General features: G+C 50.6%; 1 protein-coding gene across 3 annotated transcripts; it reads left to right on the forward strand.

Moving 5' to 3' along the window:
- The first annotated feature begins 7321 nt into the window (after positions 1-7321).
- Positions 7322-15130, forward strand: LOC112877519. Of its 3 annotated transcripts, XM_025941840.1 has the most exons (5): positions 7322-7862; positions 9748-10116; positions 10195-12370; positions 12446-14569; positions 14656-15130. In XM_025941840.1, exons 1-4 carry the CDS (start codon positions 7623-7625, stop codon positions 14521-14523), a joined length of 4863 nt encoding a protein of 1620 aa, XP_025797625.1. In that variant the 5' UTR covers positions 7322-7622; the 3' UTR covers positions 14524-14569; positions 14656-15130. The 3 variants fall into 3 exon arrangements, with proteins under 3 accessions (XP_025797625.1, XP_025797626.1, XP_025797627.1); XM_025941841.1 differs by lacking the exon at positions 9748-10116 and having other exon boundaries at positions 7323-7862; XM_025941842.1 differs by lacking the exon at positions 7322-7862 and having other exon boundaries at positions 9875-10015.
- Positions 15131-17727: the final 2597 nt, after the last annotated feature.

Consider the following 17727-nt stretch of genomic DNA (forward strand, 5'->3'; position numbering starts at 1 on the left):
GTAGTCACATAAACAAGCAGCACACAACAAACCAGCACACAACATCACAAACAACAGGCACAAACAACTTCATTACTGTAAGGGGGTACAGCTTAGGGGTAAGACTAGGTCTCGTACTACTCATCCGGGGTCAGGCCTAAGGGCACGACTTAAGCAAAAGCGGTTGGGGACACATCACTAGGGTGGCGTCGGTTATTTTACTCGCGGGGCGTGCCTTCTTCTGGGGCGGGGAGTGTGAGTAATCCTTGCTCGCCGTTCTCTGGATTCCCATCTGTCAAGGGTTGCACTGCAGCATCCCTTTCAACGGTGGCAGCAGAACTTTCAGGGTTCTCGGGTGGGGCTTGTGTGTTTCCAAAGAGAGGTCCCCATCCTATGACGGGTGTCCCGAGTAAAACATGGTCTTCTCCAATTGCGGGGACTGGTGTTCCACTTTGGGTCCATTCCTGCATACGCCGATCTCGGGCCTGCCTGAGGCTCTCTTGGGCGACTGCTTCGCTGCTGACAGCGGCTGCGGCCCTTGCCTCGGCTTGGGCGGCTTGGATCTGTTGCAGTCTCACTGTGAGCTCTGCTTGCTCGGCTCGATGGGTCTGCTCCCTCAGGAGGTTGGCTTGCTCATCGAAGAGTTGGTCCAAGGCGGCTAGATAAGTAGCCACTTGGTACAGAGGGCCTTCTTCATGGCGGCGTCGTTCCAGACTTCTCATGCGTGCTTCCCAAACGGGGGTTCTGATGGCCGGCGGGAAGAACCTCACTGGTGTGGCGGCGAGGTGTCCTTCAAAAATCCGGCATAAATAACGGAGCGCTTTTCTGACGGTCAAGGGGTAGGTGTCCTGGTGCCTAAACCCTGTGGCAGTCACTCGCCACGGCTGAATGTCGGGGTAGCGGTTGCTCCTGGCGATGACCAGGATCACCCTGCAGCGGAGGGTACCATGGTGTTCGTACTCTCTGCTGTAGTACCTTGGACGTTCCGTAACGCCAAGGCTTTCCAGGGCGTTGATCAAAAGGCTGGGAAAGCCAGGTGCAGCTTGGCAATTGCCCTGGGTCCATCCTTCCTCAGCCATCTGAAACAAGGACAGGGTAAACAATCTAGCACAGGTATAAAAGGGAGTAGATAATATTTATTATTGCAACATGGGAGTACAGTTTCCGTGGTTATTAGGGTAGGGTTCTAGCTTGGAGTGCTACTCCTATCATGGGGATTCTTCCTCGATTCTGATAGGGCGCTTCTTTATTGGGAGGCACCGATCCATCACCTCGTCTTCGGTCTGAGTACCTTTATCCCAATGGGTTTCCTCGGGTTCCTCCTCTTCCTCTAACCATCCACCTATTCCTCTGCGGCTTTTGTATTCCTGCATCTGGGCTTGGAGAGCGGCTAAGGAATACTCGGCGCGTGCGGCTCTTATCTGTTGTTCCTCCAGTTCCTGGGTTGCCTTTTCTGCCCTATGGATTAGCTGCTTCAGTTGTGCCGCCTGTTCGCGGTAGAGTTCATCCAAGCTGGTAAGGTAGATGGATAGGTGGGAGACCGTATCTTCTAGGTCTTCTTCTTCTCTTCCGAGTCCTCTCATTCGGGAAATCCAAGTGCGTCCTCTTCCTTCAGTAGGTGGGAAAAATCCCATAGGAGTCCGCTGAAGGTGGTGCTTGTAGATCACACGCAGTCGTCGCAGGGCTTTACGGGCGGCCTTTCGGTAGGCGTCAGGGAAGCGAAAGCCAGAGGTGGAGATGAACCAGGGGTCCACGTCAGGGTAGCGGGTGCTTTTTCCTACAAAGACCATCATGTCGTACCGAAGGGTGCCCTTGGAGGTGTATTCTCGGTAGGCATACTCTGGTGGTTCCATAACTCCGATGCATTCCAGGCTGAGTATTAATAGCTTAGGAAGGCCAGGCTCTGCGTGGCAGATTCCGTCAACCCATCCATTGTCAGCCATCTGGAACAAGGCAAGAACCAGTGGTGAGTGAAGAGCTAAATCAGAACACGTCCTAGGTCCTAAAAAAAGGTCTCGCTCCTAGGGTCACGTCCTACGGCCAGCCTACGGCTCTGATACCACCTGAAGCGTCCCCCCATCAGGGAAGACTTAAAAGTGTTACTTTATCAGTCCCAGGAGGCTGATAACACTTTTATTACATCAGATGGTACATCACCGTACAACTCTACGTGGTAATGGGCAGTGAAGCGCCACTATCGCGAAGATTACAACCAAAACCCACACTACTACACTGGCTACGAAAAGAGGGTCATCAGAGTCTTGCGCCATGCGGAACTCCGGCGGTGGCCCTAACCACAGGCAAAACTAGGTGTAGGATGAAACCCTACTCGACGTCTTCGGGGATGTAGTCTGGATCTTCTGCTGTAAGAAGTAATAATGGGGTGAGTACAAACGTACTCAGCAAGTCCAATCACACTCACGGGGGGGGGGGGGGTTATAATAGAAATCAATGCACAGGACAGTCCAAGGATAGGGTCAGGGTTCATTTACGGAAACTCGGTTATATGCAAAGGTTCGATTAAAATAATTTTCAAAACAAGTTTTTAAATACCAAGGAGCACATGGTGTTGATCCACACAGAATCCAAGTTTTAAGCTGCTACCGGACACCCCGTCCGCCGTAGCACACGGCACAATTGCCGGACACTTTTCCAAACAACCCACACCAGTCTAACCATTCCCAGAGAGAAATACTAGTTATGTGACCACACCATAACTTGCCCAATACCGTGGGCACGGCTATTCGAATAGATTTTAACTCTGCAGAGGTGTGCAACTTTTCCCACAGGTGGGGTACCACAGCACGAACACCTTAGTGTCGGTGCAGATCCCAACAAAGCCATTACCCACCTTAGCTAGACCTGACTAGCCACCACGGGGTCCATCAAGGGGTCATTCGACCTATCTCCGAGGTTTAACCGGGGCATAAGTCACACAGAGCTTATCCCTTTTCCTTGATCACCCGTTGCTCTCAGCTGTCCTGATGGCTATCAGACTAACTAGTGGGATTTATGCTAAGCCGTTGCCCATACAACGGTCAAGTGGTTTGCACGACAGGAAGCTAGGTGAGATGACACATCAACTCGGTCCTTAGAGGTGACAAGATGGATATCTCCCTTCCTCGCTCAACCACACAGGTACGAGCATACCAACGGCAATTCACACCGGAATGCCATCCATCCCGTCTGACTCGTCTTTCAAAACCACATTTTATCCCTTCCCACACACACACTTTCTTTATAAAACCAGGTGGTCAAGGTATGGTTATCATAAGCAAGGGTGGCTATCCTACCATGTTTTCAGCAAGCAAAACCATGCAATTTTATAAAACAGGCCACGGGGTTGTGTTTATAAAAATTAGGACAGAAACATGCATCAAAGGGCGGGATTGAACTTGCCATCATCAAATCCTTGCGGGAGGTCCTGATCGAAGCACTGTCCCTCGGGTTCGGGGTCGCAGAACTGGTCCTCGTTCGCTTGGTCACAGTCGGGACCTTCCTCGTTCACTCCGGGTCCTACGGCGCAAACAAACAAACACACAATCAAGCGAAAGAACTAAAAGCTTTCATCGTTGAGCTTGAATCGGAAATAATTTAGTTACGGAGATAGGGGTAATATTTTTGGGTGGTTTCGTAATGGCATGGTTGGAACTATACTAGAAATGGCGTGGTAAAGTTTCAGGTCGATCGGAGGTCGTTTGACGCATAAAATGACGAGTTAAAGAGGGTTCGGGGGTTAAACAGGGGTCCAGGGGCTTATTCATAATTATCTAGAGGGAGTAAGGGCCTATTTGCGAACCCTAGAAATACTCAGGGTATGCTAAAGGGTGTCGGGTATATTTAGGTTTATGTAATGGAGGGGTTTGGTTTGAAATGCTAGAAAGGGCAGGGTTTCTTTTGCAAAAAGGGAGTAAATAGGGGGGACCTCATTTTAGAGAAAAAGGGAAAGGCCAGGGGGTCTTGTGGCAATTTGCCACCTTCTTCCTCCTCTCCCCATGGGAAACAGGGGAGGGGGTGGGAGCGCTCGGCGCCGGCCGATTCCGGCGGCCCGGAGCTCGACGGCGGCTCGGGATTGGGGGAAAAGGGAGAGGAAGAGGAGGGGATTTGATTCCCGTCCTCACCTCGGGCCGGGGCGGCGTGAGTAGGCCGGTCGACGGGAGCGGGCGGCGGCGGCTCTGGAGGTTTGGCGCGGCGGCGCTGGGAGCTTGGAAGGCGGCGGGCGGTGGCGGTGGAGGCCGTGGGGGAAGAGGGAGCGGGGCGGGGGCCTATTTATAGGCGGGATGAGGTGGTGGAGGGGCGGCCGCGACGGTGGCCGGTGCGGAGCGCCATTAATGGCGCTTCGGCCGTTTGTTGGCGTCGCGACGCGGCGTGCGGCGAGGGCGTGGGCGTCGAGGCGTCGTCGGGCACGTGGGGGAGGGCTGTGCGAGCACAAGGCGCCAGTGCGAGCGGCGAGGGCGGGTTGCGGCAGCGGCGGGCGGCTCGGCGTGCAGCACGGCCACGCGTGGGAGGGGGCGCGCACGGCGCGGCGAGGTGCGGGCCCGGGGCAGGGTGCGGGCGACGGGGGGCACGGCGTGGCGCACGGCCACGCGCTGCGCGTGCGCGTGCGTCGCGGCACGGCCGGGGCAAGGCCCGCGCGCGGCGCGGACAGGGCCGGTGCGCGGCCAGGGTGAGGGCGCGAGGGCGCGAGGGCGTGCGCGCGTGCGCGGCGCGGGTGTGGCTGGCCAGGAGCAGGCGCGCACGTGCGCGAGGGAAGAAGGGGGGCGGCGTGGCCCGGAAGCCGGAGGCCGGGCGGTGCTCGGGAGCAGGGGAAAGGGGAGAAGAGAAGGGAGGAGAAGGGAGGAGGGAAAAGAGAAGGGGAGAAGAAATAGAAAAAGAAAAAGGGGAGAAAGAAATGGGAAAAGAGAAAGAGAAAAGGAGAAAGGGAAAGAAAAGAAAATGGGGAAAAGAGGAGAAATGAAAAAGGAGAATGACGCGTGCCGGCGGGATTCGCGGCGGTGACCGTGGCCGATCGGCCACGCGCGCGCGACGCTCGCACGCAGCGCGAGGAGTGGGACCGCGGCCGGATTCGGTGTCGGCTCGGGGATTAGGGTTTCGGGTTGAGCGGGCTTCGGCGACGAAAAGGCTTCGAACAAACATGTCTTAGCGCGTAATTTGACTCGGAAATTTTTCAGGGCGTCACACGGGCCAACAACAGCAGGCGACAAACTCATCCATAGTGACGTGAGTGTTGAAGACTTTGGACACTTCGCGAAGCCTATCCACCAAGTCCCTATGCTCCGGGAATTCTTCAACATTCACACTGGGGGTCGTTGAAGGTAGGTTCTGGATCTGCTTCACCACGAGGGGATGAGTCTCGGTGGTGGAGTCAAGAGGGACTTTGTGATAGAACCAATAACAAGTCCAGTCCTCCCATTTTTTTCTGTACGCCGTCACCGGACAGAAGACGAAGTCGCGGTAGACAAAGTTGTAGCAACCGTACTGAGCTTCGCGTTCTTGGTTGCGAGCACAGCTTTCGGTTGAAAGTGAACCTTATGAATGAAAGCGAAGCCTTCGGCAGACAGTTGGAAATGCAGAGTCTTCACCAACCAGAAGTACAGGTTCAACCAAACGAACGAGTTCGGCGTCACCTGATGAGTGTACATACCATACAAACGAGGAACCTCCACTAGCACGGGGTCCACCGGGAACCGAAGACCCACAACGAAGAAGTCGCGGAAGACAACGACTTCGTCATCTTCAGGATGGGCTGAGATCTCATCATGTGGAGGAGCTCGAGCAGCGCCTTTGGTGAGCATGCCCAAGCTCACCATATTAGCGATCAAACCTTCGGTCATGCTGCTAGGCCCAAGGATGGTCATGGGAAGAAGCCTCGGGCGATCTACCTTGAGAGCCATCGGCGCTGAAGGGTGGTTGCGGAGGTGGCGCTTCGGTGCAGCAACAACAGGGCGCGAAGAAAGAGAGAAGCAGAGGCATTAGGGAGACGGGGAACTCCGAAGGGGGTCAAGCAACAAAAAGAATAGCGATCGTGACGGAGTGTGAGGTTTATATAGTCTAAGACGCACCTTTGCGGCGTAAAGACTAAAATGCTCTTGCAGGAATATCCCTCATATCAAAAGACAGCAAGTTTACATGGGCAAACGAGGGGCTTCTCTGGTCTTTTCCCCCAGCTACCTTTTTTATTTTTATTTCCAATCTAATGTTTTGCTGTTAGATTTTCCCTCGGATCTTTCCACAGGTCGAGGCTGCGTGGCAATCTCCAAAGGGTGGCGCTTCGCGCCGCGTTGCACGCGTCGATGTCGAGGACTTGGGTCTTGCAAGCAAAGCCCTCCTCCTCGAGGGGCTACTATTGGGAACGCCACCCTCGGATAGGCCCGAAGGCCACCAGCCCGAAGGCCAGAAAGATGTCTCAGGCGGGCGACCCAAGAGCGCGAGACGTCGGTGGCTTCCCCGAAGGGGTTCGCCCCAAAGGGAACAAGAGGCGAAGCCCTGAAGAAGGACGATTCGAGGACCGCAGCCGGATGAGATCTGGCGAAGCACGAATACCGAAAGATGAGCGCCAAAGGCTCTTGCGCAGGAGTTAGTCATGGGGCGTACTGAGCTGTAAAGTGGGCTATGAGAGGAAATTATTGTATACCTCTGGAATATTAGAAGAAGATAGCCGTTGAGGGGAAAAAGGTGTAATTACGGAGGGGCAGGTAAATAGTCCCCTATAAATGTCCCTATAACTGACGGTATGTAACTGACGGTACAGTTGATTTCGAGAGAATAGTTTATTGTGTCCCTACTCCGAAGGGGTCTTGCTTAGTTCCATTCGTGTCGGTGTAATCCTTCGGATCTGTTATGATGCTTCTCCGCTCCGGAGGTACTCTCCACCAACAATTGCTAGAACCTCTTCATTTTTAGGAAAAGATAGAACCTCTATTTTTCTCACAAAAATACCACGCAGCTAATTTTTGGCTAACTAGTGCAAAAACTGGGTAATTTTAACACTTTCTATTTATTCTAATAATTTAATATTAGCTCACCATACTATATTTTATGAAACTACTACTTCGATCTAAGGTATGAGAGGGAAAAAATTGTATCGTGCCACATTTTATTTCACCATCTTTATCACACCATCTTGGTTGTCATGACAAGATTAGATTTTATAAAATGGGTTGAGTGATTGTATTCCTGCTATAGTAGTATAATTTGTTAACCTTCAGACGCTATGACTAAAATAGTTGGTTTACGGAATGTATATTCCGGTATAGGCTGAATTAAAATATTTAAAATAAAAAGGTTCTTAAAAAATATAAAAAAATCTAACTGGTGTCATATCACAAGCCGTGTTCCATATGGTGCCTTAACTTTCGCATCGCGTTGTAAATGTGCTGACCCAGCCCCGGAATCCCCCCAAATCCCCAATCGGCCCCGACCGGAGCCCGTCGATTCCGCCGGATTCGAGCCCCGCCGGTGAGGCGGTCCGCCTGAATCGGCCGATTGGACGCGAATTCGGGCGTTCCGGATGCGAGCACAGCGGAGGCCCGCGGATCTAGGGTTGCCGCCGGCGATCTGGTGATGGTGGCGCTGCGCAGCGCCGGAGCTCGGCGAGGTGGAGGGATCGGCGCCGCCGTTGGAGAAGATGCAGCGAGCCGGATATGCATGGGTGGCGCGGCGCTGAGGGGTGCGACGGCAGGAGGCGGCGTCTCCGGCTGATGTGGCCAGCCGCTCGCGTAGAGGCAGAAGCTCCACCACCACCGGCACAAGGACCACCTACTTCCCCTTCCAGCTCATCTGTTCCCCCGTCTCGGACGATTTCTTATCCGCCGGAATCGGCGGCGCGGAAGCAGGACTTCGTCGATTCCCCTCGCCCAGTGTCACCCGACTCGTTTATAAAGGTGCGTTTTTTGTTTGGTATCGCTTGGGAATTCGCTTGCTAACCTTCACGGGTTTAATCCAGCTGAGGATGCTAACCTTATCAAATCATCATCTTTCCTCCTTTTCGTTTCCACTTGGGCAATACCTGCTATATGAAGTTTCTGCACTAGATTTCCCAGCCTAGGTGGTGTACCGGAGCGAAAGGCTGAGACTTGTTATGAAGTTTTTTGTTGAGTAAACTATATTGAGTTTCGACTTCGTACTAGCAACGGCAAACATGCTAATATGTACATTGTCAAATGGAGTTCCTTTTGGCATGGTTGTATTGAATTCTGTGAATTGTTACCAAATCATCAATCTTGGAATACTATATGTAAGGATCTCCTTGCTTGCATGCTTGCGAAAAAAGGTTTACTGGTTTGAGGAGTGGAAAAGAAATATTTAATTTTTTGAGTGAATTTCATCATCAGCGCCTAAACTTGTCCTGCGTTCTCATCAAGCTCCACCAACTCTACCGACAGCAGCTCCCGCTAAAGCAACTGTAGCAGCTCCGGCAGAATGGCATATTTGTGACTTTATACTTCTCCCATGTTTTCAGGTAGGTCCGAACCCGTCCAAATCAGTGCTGGCGTGCCTACATGGCATGCTACCCTGCGTGGCTTGGTGGTCATGCGAATCATACCTGCATCTAGTATTTAGTGGAAAGTCACATTTAAGGAATTTGTTAAAAAAAAGACAAGTATTGGGGTTAAACTTCAATCCAGCTGAGACTATCAAAATTTAAGTAGCATAATTTAACCATCGGTGAAAGAACAGTTAGGATGACATATAGTTGTTACATATTTCTATTGTAACCAATGCCACAATACATCTAGTAGAAAATTGAAGTTTCACAAAGCGTTACCCCATCACTTGAAAGGGGTTTGATGAAACTGCCATCATTAATAGTACTCTTGGTGGATTTAGTTGACGTTTTGAACAACCAAATTGACCTCCAATTAGTTCTATCAGTCAACTTAACCTGACCTGAGGGAGTAACATTTATTGAGTTATTAACGAACGAGCTAGTATTGTACAAAAAATGATTGATTTAGCAAGATCAAACTTGATATTTATAAGCTTAAGAACTAATATAAATATAATGATTGAAACAACAAAAAGCTCAATCCTTTGAACCTATGGGTTCACGACGGATCAATCTGTTCTGCAGTTCTATAATTTTGATCAATTTTGTGTACAAGCAGTGTGCATTAGTGCATGCAGGCTTGTGAGCTTACGAATGAGGAATTGTTATTATGGAGGTTTTGGCTCTAGGATGAGCATTTGGGCTATTTCGGACCACCTTAAAACCCGGACAAGTTAAAGGCCCCAAATATACAATTTGAGAGTGTGTGGACTGGATGAGAACCCGGTTTTCCTTCAATAAACTGCGCGCTTGTATGGTTCTTTGGCCCGGTTTCCCTCATGAACTGGGCCAATTCTTTTTCTACCTATAGTGAATAACAGGAACTCCCTGCCCTTTTCGGCGGTTGCTTTGCAAAAAATAGAATGTGGGACAAGTTTAAGGACCGCTGCTGAATTTCAATCTTTTGTTTTAAACAAATGATCATGGAAAAGTGCCTTCCAGTGAATACGTGTGTAAGGGGTAACAAATTGTTTAGTTTCATGCTACAGTGGTATCATTACTTGCTGCAAATGATGCAATACATACCTTGCTTGTGCTTGTCTCCATTGCAATTACATAATTTACTGTTGTTTGTCCATTTGCTTGTTTGATTGCTAATGTAATGCGCACAGGGAGGTTGTAATTGTCAAGGTTGTACACCAAACTAATAAGAGAATGGAGCAACACGATCGATGTTTTGTGCTGGGCAAGCAGATAATAAATTACTTTTTAATTTTCAGGACGGTCGTGAGATTCGAGTTGGCGATTGTGCTCTTTTTCGGGCTGTTGGTGTTCCTCCATTCATTGGATTGATACGTTGGATTGAGAAAAAAGAAGAAGGCTATCCGAAATTACGTGTTAGTTGGCTTTATAGACCTGCCGATGTGAAGCTTAACAAGGGCATTCAACTCAACGCTGCACCAAACGAGATCTTCTACTCTTTCCACCAGGACGAAACATCTGCTGTTTCCCTGCTGCATCCTTGCAAAGTTGCCTTTTTACGTAAAGGTGTCGAGCTACCAGCTGGAATTTCTTCATTTGTATGTTTGCGTGTATACGATATAGACAATAAGTGCTTATGGTGGCTTACTGACCAGGACTACATTAATGTAGGTTCATTAATTCTTTCCTGTCTTTATCTATTATACATTCATATATTCTGCTTCACATATGAAATTTATGACCAGGAACGACAGGAAGAAGTAAATCGGCTTCTACACAGAACAAGGTTAGAAATGCGTGCCGCGGTGCAGTCAGGTGGACGCTCTCCAAAGCGGTTAAATGGACCATCAGCTTCCCAACAACCGAAGGCCGCTCCGGATGGTACTCAGAATGGTGGTTTATCTAAAGGGAAGAAGAGAGAGAGAGGTGAACAGGGAATTGAGTCAGCTAAGTGGGATCGTGATTGTCTTGTTAAGGTCGATGACAGTGAGCCTGGAAGCTTTAACTTGGAAGATATAAAGTCCGAGGTAGCAAAGATAACAGAAAAAGGTGGACTTCCAAATGCAGAAGCAGTTGAAAAGCTTGTACATCTTATGCAACTTGATCGGACTGAGCAAAAGATTGACCTTGCTGGCCGGGTTGTACTTGTTGATGTTATTGCTGCTACTGAGAGTTCTGATTGCCTTGGCAGATTTGTGCAATCAAGGGGCCTTCCCATGTTGGACAGTTGGCTTCAAGAGGCCCACAAAGGGAAGTCCGGTGATGGGAGTAGTCCTAAAGAAGCAGATAAACCTATTGACGATCTTCTTTTGGCCCTGCTTCGTGCACTAGCTAAATTGCCTATTAATCTCAGTGCATTGCAAAGCTGTAGTATTGGGAAATCTGTCAATCATCTGCGCAGCCATAAACATTTGGACATTCAGAAGAAAGCCAAGTGTCTTGTTGAGAACTGGAAGAAACGTGTGGATGCTGAAATGAAGTCAAGTGATGCGAAGCCTTTAGTCTCAGGTCAAGCTGTCTCCTGGTCAGGAAAAGCAGGTTTGCAAGAAATTTCAATTGCTGGAAACAAACGAGGTGGCTCAAGTGAGAACAGTCCAAAAAATCCAGTGCCCACTGTTTCATCGTCAAAAGTTTTGACTGATAAACCTGGGGGCACAGATGCAGCTGCGAAGTTGAGTCCTGTCGTATCTACCTCATCAAAATTACAACATGTGCAACCAACAAATGTCACCACCAACTTGAAGGATCAGCCCTGCAAATCAACTGGTGGGACTGGTGGTTCTGAGCTGCCTACTGTGAGAGAGGAGAAAAGCAGCAGCTCAAGCCAATCTCCGAACAACAGCCAGTCATGCTCTAGTGAGCCATCGAAGGATGCAAGAAGTTCAACTGCTGCTTCTGGTGGTGCAAGTAAACCTTCTGGAAGTTCTTCGTGGAGCCATCGAAGGGCAAACAATGGTCTTGTTTCAGGAAACCTGAAGGAAGCTTCCGCGGGAAGATCTGTCTCCCTTGATCGATCTTTGCTGCAGGATAAATCATCTCAAACTGAAACGGCTTCTGAAAAAGGAGTTGATATGCCATCTGATCACTTAAACAGTCATAGATTGATTGTTCGGTTTCCAAATCCTGGTCGTAGTCCTGCTAGAAGTGCAAGTGGGGGATCTTTCGAGGACCCATCTGTTACTGGGGGTAGAGCTTCATCTCCTGTGGTCGGAGATAGACATGAGCAGACTGATCGCAGAGTGAAAATGAAGACCGAAAGTTCCCGTCCTCATTTACCTTCTGATGCTAATGCAGAGTCTTGGCACAGCAATGATATTAAAGAAGCTGCAGGTTCTGAGGAAGGTGATAAATCACCCTGTGCTATGTTAGATGATGACAACAGCAGGACACCTGATGATTCTGTTAAGGATGCACATGTACCACGCGTGGCATGTTCATATGTGAATGAAAAAGGTGTCTGCTCAAGTGAAACCAGGGCGGGAAACTCATTCAGCCCAATGAACGCTCTGATTGAGTACTCTGAAGCTAGTCATTCCTTGCAAGCTGGAGATGACACGGCTATGAATCTTCTTGCTAGTGTGGCAGGAGAAATATCTAAATCTGAATTGGTTTCCCCATCTTCTTCCCCCAGAAGTTCATCTGCAAAGAAATTGGTCCTTGAGGGTGACAGTACTGGAAAGTTTAAAGTAGAAAGTGATGTGGATCCATCACAGGATCCAGGGCCAACAGATGCTAAGAAAGTCATTGTGGGGAAGGAAGTGAAAAATGATGCTTGTTTGGTTGTGAAGGAGGAGCAACACCAAACTGTGCCATCTCCTGAGCTAGCGGATCCTAAAGCAGTTGGATCTTCAGCCAAAGTTGAAACCCATGAAGGGCGTGCAAACAAATGTAACTCTCAACCTGCTTCAGTCGATTCCAAAGGTGAACATGATCAGAGCTTGCGCCATTCTGTTAATACTAAAGTTGCCAATATGTCTAATATGAATTCATCTGCAGGTGAAAATTTGGATGCCTGTTCTGTCCCTGGGAAAGTTGAAGATGGCTGTGCGGACAAGGACGGCGCTGTTGAATCTGCCTTGGGCAGCCAGTGTAGCCTGGTTGTTTCCAATAGAAATTCAAGATCGATTCTTGCTGGGGAATCTTCATTGTCTGCTGCTGATAAACAAGACCAGGGTTTGTTCAAGTCAAGTAATCATAAGCAGCTTCCTGGTGTATCAGACCACCCAGGAGCCTTTGATAGACGTGACAGTATTGCAGGCAAATTAGATTTGATGGCTGGAGAGGTGAGGAAAGCTGATGCTGTAGGCGATAGTAGCACAGTGCGGAATGAGGATCAAAAGAAGGAACATGCTATTTCCTCTTTGGCTGATGTTACCAAACTAGTTGAAGCAGCATCCCCACTTGGTGTGGCAAATGTGATTAAGGAAATGAAAGAAACAAAAGACAGTTCCAGTGAATCCAATAGTCATGTAAAATCTGAAGGTCTTAATTCTCAGCTAATTGAGCATAGTGCGAAGCAGAGTTCAAAGAAATCCAGTGATGGTGTGTGTGGAAAAGAGGACGGAAAAGAAGACCTAGTCTCATCAGATGAGGGTTCTTCTCTAGCCGCTCACACAAAGTCAAATGCTACAGCCAAGCTTGACTTTGACTTGAATGAAGGGATACCTGGGGATGATGGGCATCAATCTGAGCCAGCTGTCTCACCTGTTATATGTACCTCAGCGATCCATTTACCTGGGCTTTCACCATTCACTTCACCTATTACAAGTGGACTGCAGCCAGCTCCAATAACAGTAGCTGCTCCAGCTAAAGGACCCTTTGTTCCTCCTGAAAACCTACTAAGAGCAAAGCCCGAGATCGGGTGGAAAGGTTCAGCAGCTACAAGTGCATTTCGTCCTGCTGAACCGAGGAAGGTTTTGGATATGCCCATCACCACACGTGACATTCCAGTATCTCATGCTGCTGGGAAGCAGTCTCGTCCCACGCTTGGCTTTGATTTGAATGTTGCAGATGACCAGGCTCTCGAGGAGGATGTCCCACAGAGTTCTGCACAGACTACTTGTTCTGAATCTGGAAATACCAGAAGTCGTGATGGCTCTTCACGAAGTGCTGGCATTGAGCTTGATCTGAACAGAACTGATGAAGTTGCAGACAATGGCCAATTTGTACCAAATGCTTCACACAGAGTTGAAGTCCCATTGTTACCAGCAAGATCGTTACCTGGAGTCTTCTCTAATGCTGGCAAGAATAGCTCGAGAGACTTTGATCTTAATAGTGGACCATGCCTTGATGATGCTAGCACTGAACCCACACCAAAGAACCTACCTACTAAAAATACAGGCAGTATCCAATTCATACCACAAGTTCCTGGTGTTAGGATGAATAATGCTGCCATGAGTAATATATCACCATGGTTTGCCTCTGCCAACCCTTGTGGTCCAGTACCAATACAATCGTTTTTGCCTTCTAGAGAACAGCCTTACCCTATTGAGGCAGCACCTGGAACCCAGAGGATTATTGCGCCTACAGCTGACAGTGGTCAATTTGGAGGTGATCCCAGCCGGGCTCCAGTTATTTCATCGTCTCCAACAATGGTTTTTCATCCACCTGCATATCAGTATGCAGGATTCGCGTTTCCTCCCAGTGTTCACCTTCAAACACCGTCATTTTCAATTGGATCAGCAACATTTACCAATTCTGCACCTGCAGGAGTACCGTATTTTCCAACCATTTCTCCATCACCTGTTGGGCCAACAGGTGCATTACCTGCCCATCATTCAAGGCAGTATGCAATAAATCTTGCTGAGGGCAGCAGCAGCAGTGGACGCGACAATAATCGTAAGTGGGAAAGTCAGGGCCTTGATCTTAACTCAGGCCCTGGAAGTATAGATCTAGAAGGAAAGGATGAACGGGCACCTTTACCAATTAGACAAAATTTGATCACACCCCCACATGGCTTTGCCGAGGAGCAAGGAAGAATTTACCAAATGCCAGTTGTAGGAATAAAGAGGAAGGAACCTGATGGCAGTTGGGACACAGAAAGATCTACATACAAGCAACTATCATGGCAATGAGGGCTCAGAAGGAGATACTTAGCAGGGACTTGGCTGCGGTGAGCATGTAAGTAGTTTTGCTGTGTCTTTTGAGACCTGTTTGATTTGTTACTCGCAGTTGCTAATCATGTGGAATGCTGCATTTATTTTCAGAGGTGCCTGCAATGTAGAACTTGGGCATGGTGTTATTCTGTCACTGGACTATACTCATGGATTGATCCCGATGACGACAATGCGGGGTTGTTAGAGGAAAGAGAAACTTTGCTGTAATTGTTGTAGATTTTTCTTAGCTGTTAGGCTTTTGGTTCTAATTTACTCAGGAGGATATGGCTTTGGAGGTGGAATCTTTGTGAACCTGAGCCCAGCCCAGCCTCTTCAAAGATCTTGGAACCACTGTAATTAGCCCGCTCCGTTTGTTCTTGATAAAGTCTTGAGCACATTCATCAGCTTTACATAACAAGTTAGATGTGACCTTGCATTAGCTGACATTGTAACACTATGTTGCAACAAGTAGCATATCGCTGCGCTGTCATGTATCTTGTGTTGCCGTGCAGCTGTATGTATAAGAATTCAAGCAGATCAGCAAGTTATAATATGTCATGGTTTTCCCTGTTATCAGGTCTATAAACATCTGGTTTCCATCCACCTTTCTTCTGTGATCCCCAGAGGACCCTGTTTCGATTTGGCGTCATGGTGTTTGCTGCTGATGTCTTCTGAATCCTAATGGTGTTTTGCATCTGTTGTGGAACATATGTTGCATCTGTACTGCATTGGTTGTTTGAGATGGCTGCGCGGCACCTGCCATCCTGTACTGCATTGGTTGTTTGAGATGGCATTGCCATGACGACGGCACGACGCACCAGCACCGGCCAGACCCCGGCGCCGCGTACACATGCGCATTCAACTTTCAGGCCTTCAGGGCGTACATGCCGGCAGCCGGGGCCCTGCATACGGCTGACGACGTACGCGCGTACCGTACGTGCATGTATGTATTGTACGTGTGCCTACCAGCGCAAAAGGCAGGCAGCGCATTTACGAGAGGGGCGGGCGGCGTCACCACGCACACGCATGTGGCGTGAGTAAAACGGTGGGGCCACACGCATTTACGCCGGACTGCTTGCCCTGCTCACGCGCGCACGTACACGTGGCAGAACGGTGCGAATCCGAGATCAGGTACGGCCCCGCGCAAAAACTACCTTAATTTCGTATCGGCTGCGCAAAGTTAATTACCGCCTTGATTGCATACTGAGTGTGAGATCATGCATTGCATTTGCGTGGAGCGAGTCTCAAGTTCTGACTGCGTGTGCATGGTTTGGATACTGGCGGGTAACTAATGCACAGGGCGAGCTGGTACGCAGTACATGCAATCATGCAGTTTTGTTCTGGTGATCGAGCTCGGAAGTCGGACCAGCACCAAATGAAATCGATCGGGTCCGGCCTGGAGCCTGCTTAGGAGCCGTTCGGTTCTCCAGGAATGACTCGATGGAAGGATTCCAGGCCGGAACTGTTATCTAATTTATATAAGCTTCAACTCTCTGGAAGGATTCCTGGCCTCGTTCTGATCTAACCGAACGAGCCCTTAGTTATGCTGATGGAGCACGCGTGCCCGGAGCCGGAGCCGGAGCTTGCGCCGAGTGTGCCGTGCCGTACCGCACGTTGCGCGCACCTCTGGCTAGCTTATTACGATCTCCAAATGAGAAGAGATCTCGACGTAAGGAAAGAAACCCAAAGGAAGGAGAAGAGAACAAAAACCAGCGTCGCGGCGGCTGTCGTATCCGTGCGCGATCGCCGTCGCAGGTACGTCAGGCAGGAACGGTCGAACGGACGAGCACGATGCCATCTTGCCGACTGCCATGCCATCCGTCCACGTCCGTCCGTCCGCCCCAGCGCCAGCGTGGACTTCCTCCTCCCACAGGTCAAGGTCAACGCCCCGGGCCCACGCGCAGGGGGGTGGGAGCTGCCAGTCTGGCGTTCACGGCTCAGGCCGTTCCGACCAGCATGCAGGCTAGCAGTAGCAGGTGAGTTCTCCACACGCGAGAGAGAGAGAGAGAGAGAGAGAGAGAGAGAGAGAGAGAGAGACAGAGACCAAAGACCGGCACGTCCTGTCCGCGACTCTGCCGCTCTGCGCGGAACCGTTGGGACGGGATGGGACGAGCTCGCAGGTCGCAGCAGCTCCCGTCGCCTAGGCCGCAACCCCTGCTCTCGAGCGCTTTTGACGTGCCGCGCTGTCACATGCTATCCACAGATCACCCTCATCCCAACCAAAAGGAGGGGCGCTCCGCTCTCGACGATCCGTAGCAGGTACGACCGAGGGTAGCACGTAACAAATCCCGTCCCGGTCACCGCGTACGATATGGGTCGTGCCGATACGCTCGCTCCCTGCAGCACCCCACTCTCGGAAGCGACAGCAACAGGTTCTGGACAGAGAATTTCACGAAACACATTCAAGTAGTACAGCGCATTCTCGACTGCTAGCTTCCTCCGAAACGGAACGGAACGGAACGCTGTAGTGTACGAGGCGTGTGCTCATGGAAAAGTCATGCGGCCATGCTACCACGCCCACGCCGATCGAACGGATAGAAATCCTCTCCGGAGGCCCCTCTGTGCTAGCACTGCAGGCAGAGGAATTGATTTCAAGGTCACTCGCACGTGGGCCAGGTACGCGACGGGTCCACCCGTCAGCTACTCTGAATTCAATTCTCCCGTGGATCCGATCAGCGATTTTAAATGCTCGTGCTGCGTCGCCGTGGGATATTTTGCCGTTGGGGAGGGAGGCCCCGGGCCGGAGATCTGTGCACTGGCGTCTCTCTCTCTCTCTCTCTCTCTCTGGCGCCGCCCTCCTGTCCTGATTGAGGCGATCCCGAACTCTCGATCGCAATCAATTCCCCGCCCGCAGCGGCAACGGCAGGCCCGCCCGTCGCCCCCGCATCCTCGGAAACCGCACCGGCAGCGGGGCCCGCACATGTTCCTCGGCGGGCGGGGCGCTCACGTGACGGCCCCTGGAATCGTGGCCTCCTGGCCTTGTCCTCGGGCGACCCGGGGCCCCGCATGCCAGCCAGCCGGTCTCCCTCCCTCCCTCCCTCCCTGCGTGTGCTCGCGGCCAGCTCTCTGACCAGCCCCGCCGCGCTCCGCTGACTCTGACCGGCCACCGGTGCACGCGCTCCAGCAGCCTCGCCCACCGCGCCCGAGCCCTACCCGCCTCGCTGCCGCGCGGGCCCGGCACGC

The sequence above is a fragment of the Panicum hallii genome, chromosome 9 (assembly GCF_002211085.1).
Source record: "Panicum hallii strain FIL2 chromosome 9, PHallii_v3.1, whole genome shotgun sequence".
NCBI lineage: Eukaryota > Viridiplantae > Streptophyta > Magnoliopsida > Poales > Poaceae > Panicum > Panicum hallii.

Bases quoted from the DNA above. Each gene is read 5' to 3' on its own strand.
- LOC112877519 (XM_025941840.1), top strand. From the start codon at position 7,623: ATGCATGGGTGGCGCGGCGCTGAGGGGTGCGACGGCAGGAGGCGGCGT. The intron at 10,117-10,194 runs GTAGGTTCATTA...ATTTATGACCAG, and splicing joins CTGACCAGGACTACATTAAT to GAACGACAGGAAGAAGTAAA. The intron at 12,371-12,445 runs GTGAACATGATC...ATTCATCTGCAG, and splicing joins TGCTTCAGTCGATTCCAAAG to GTGAAAATTTGGATGCCTGT.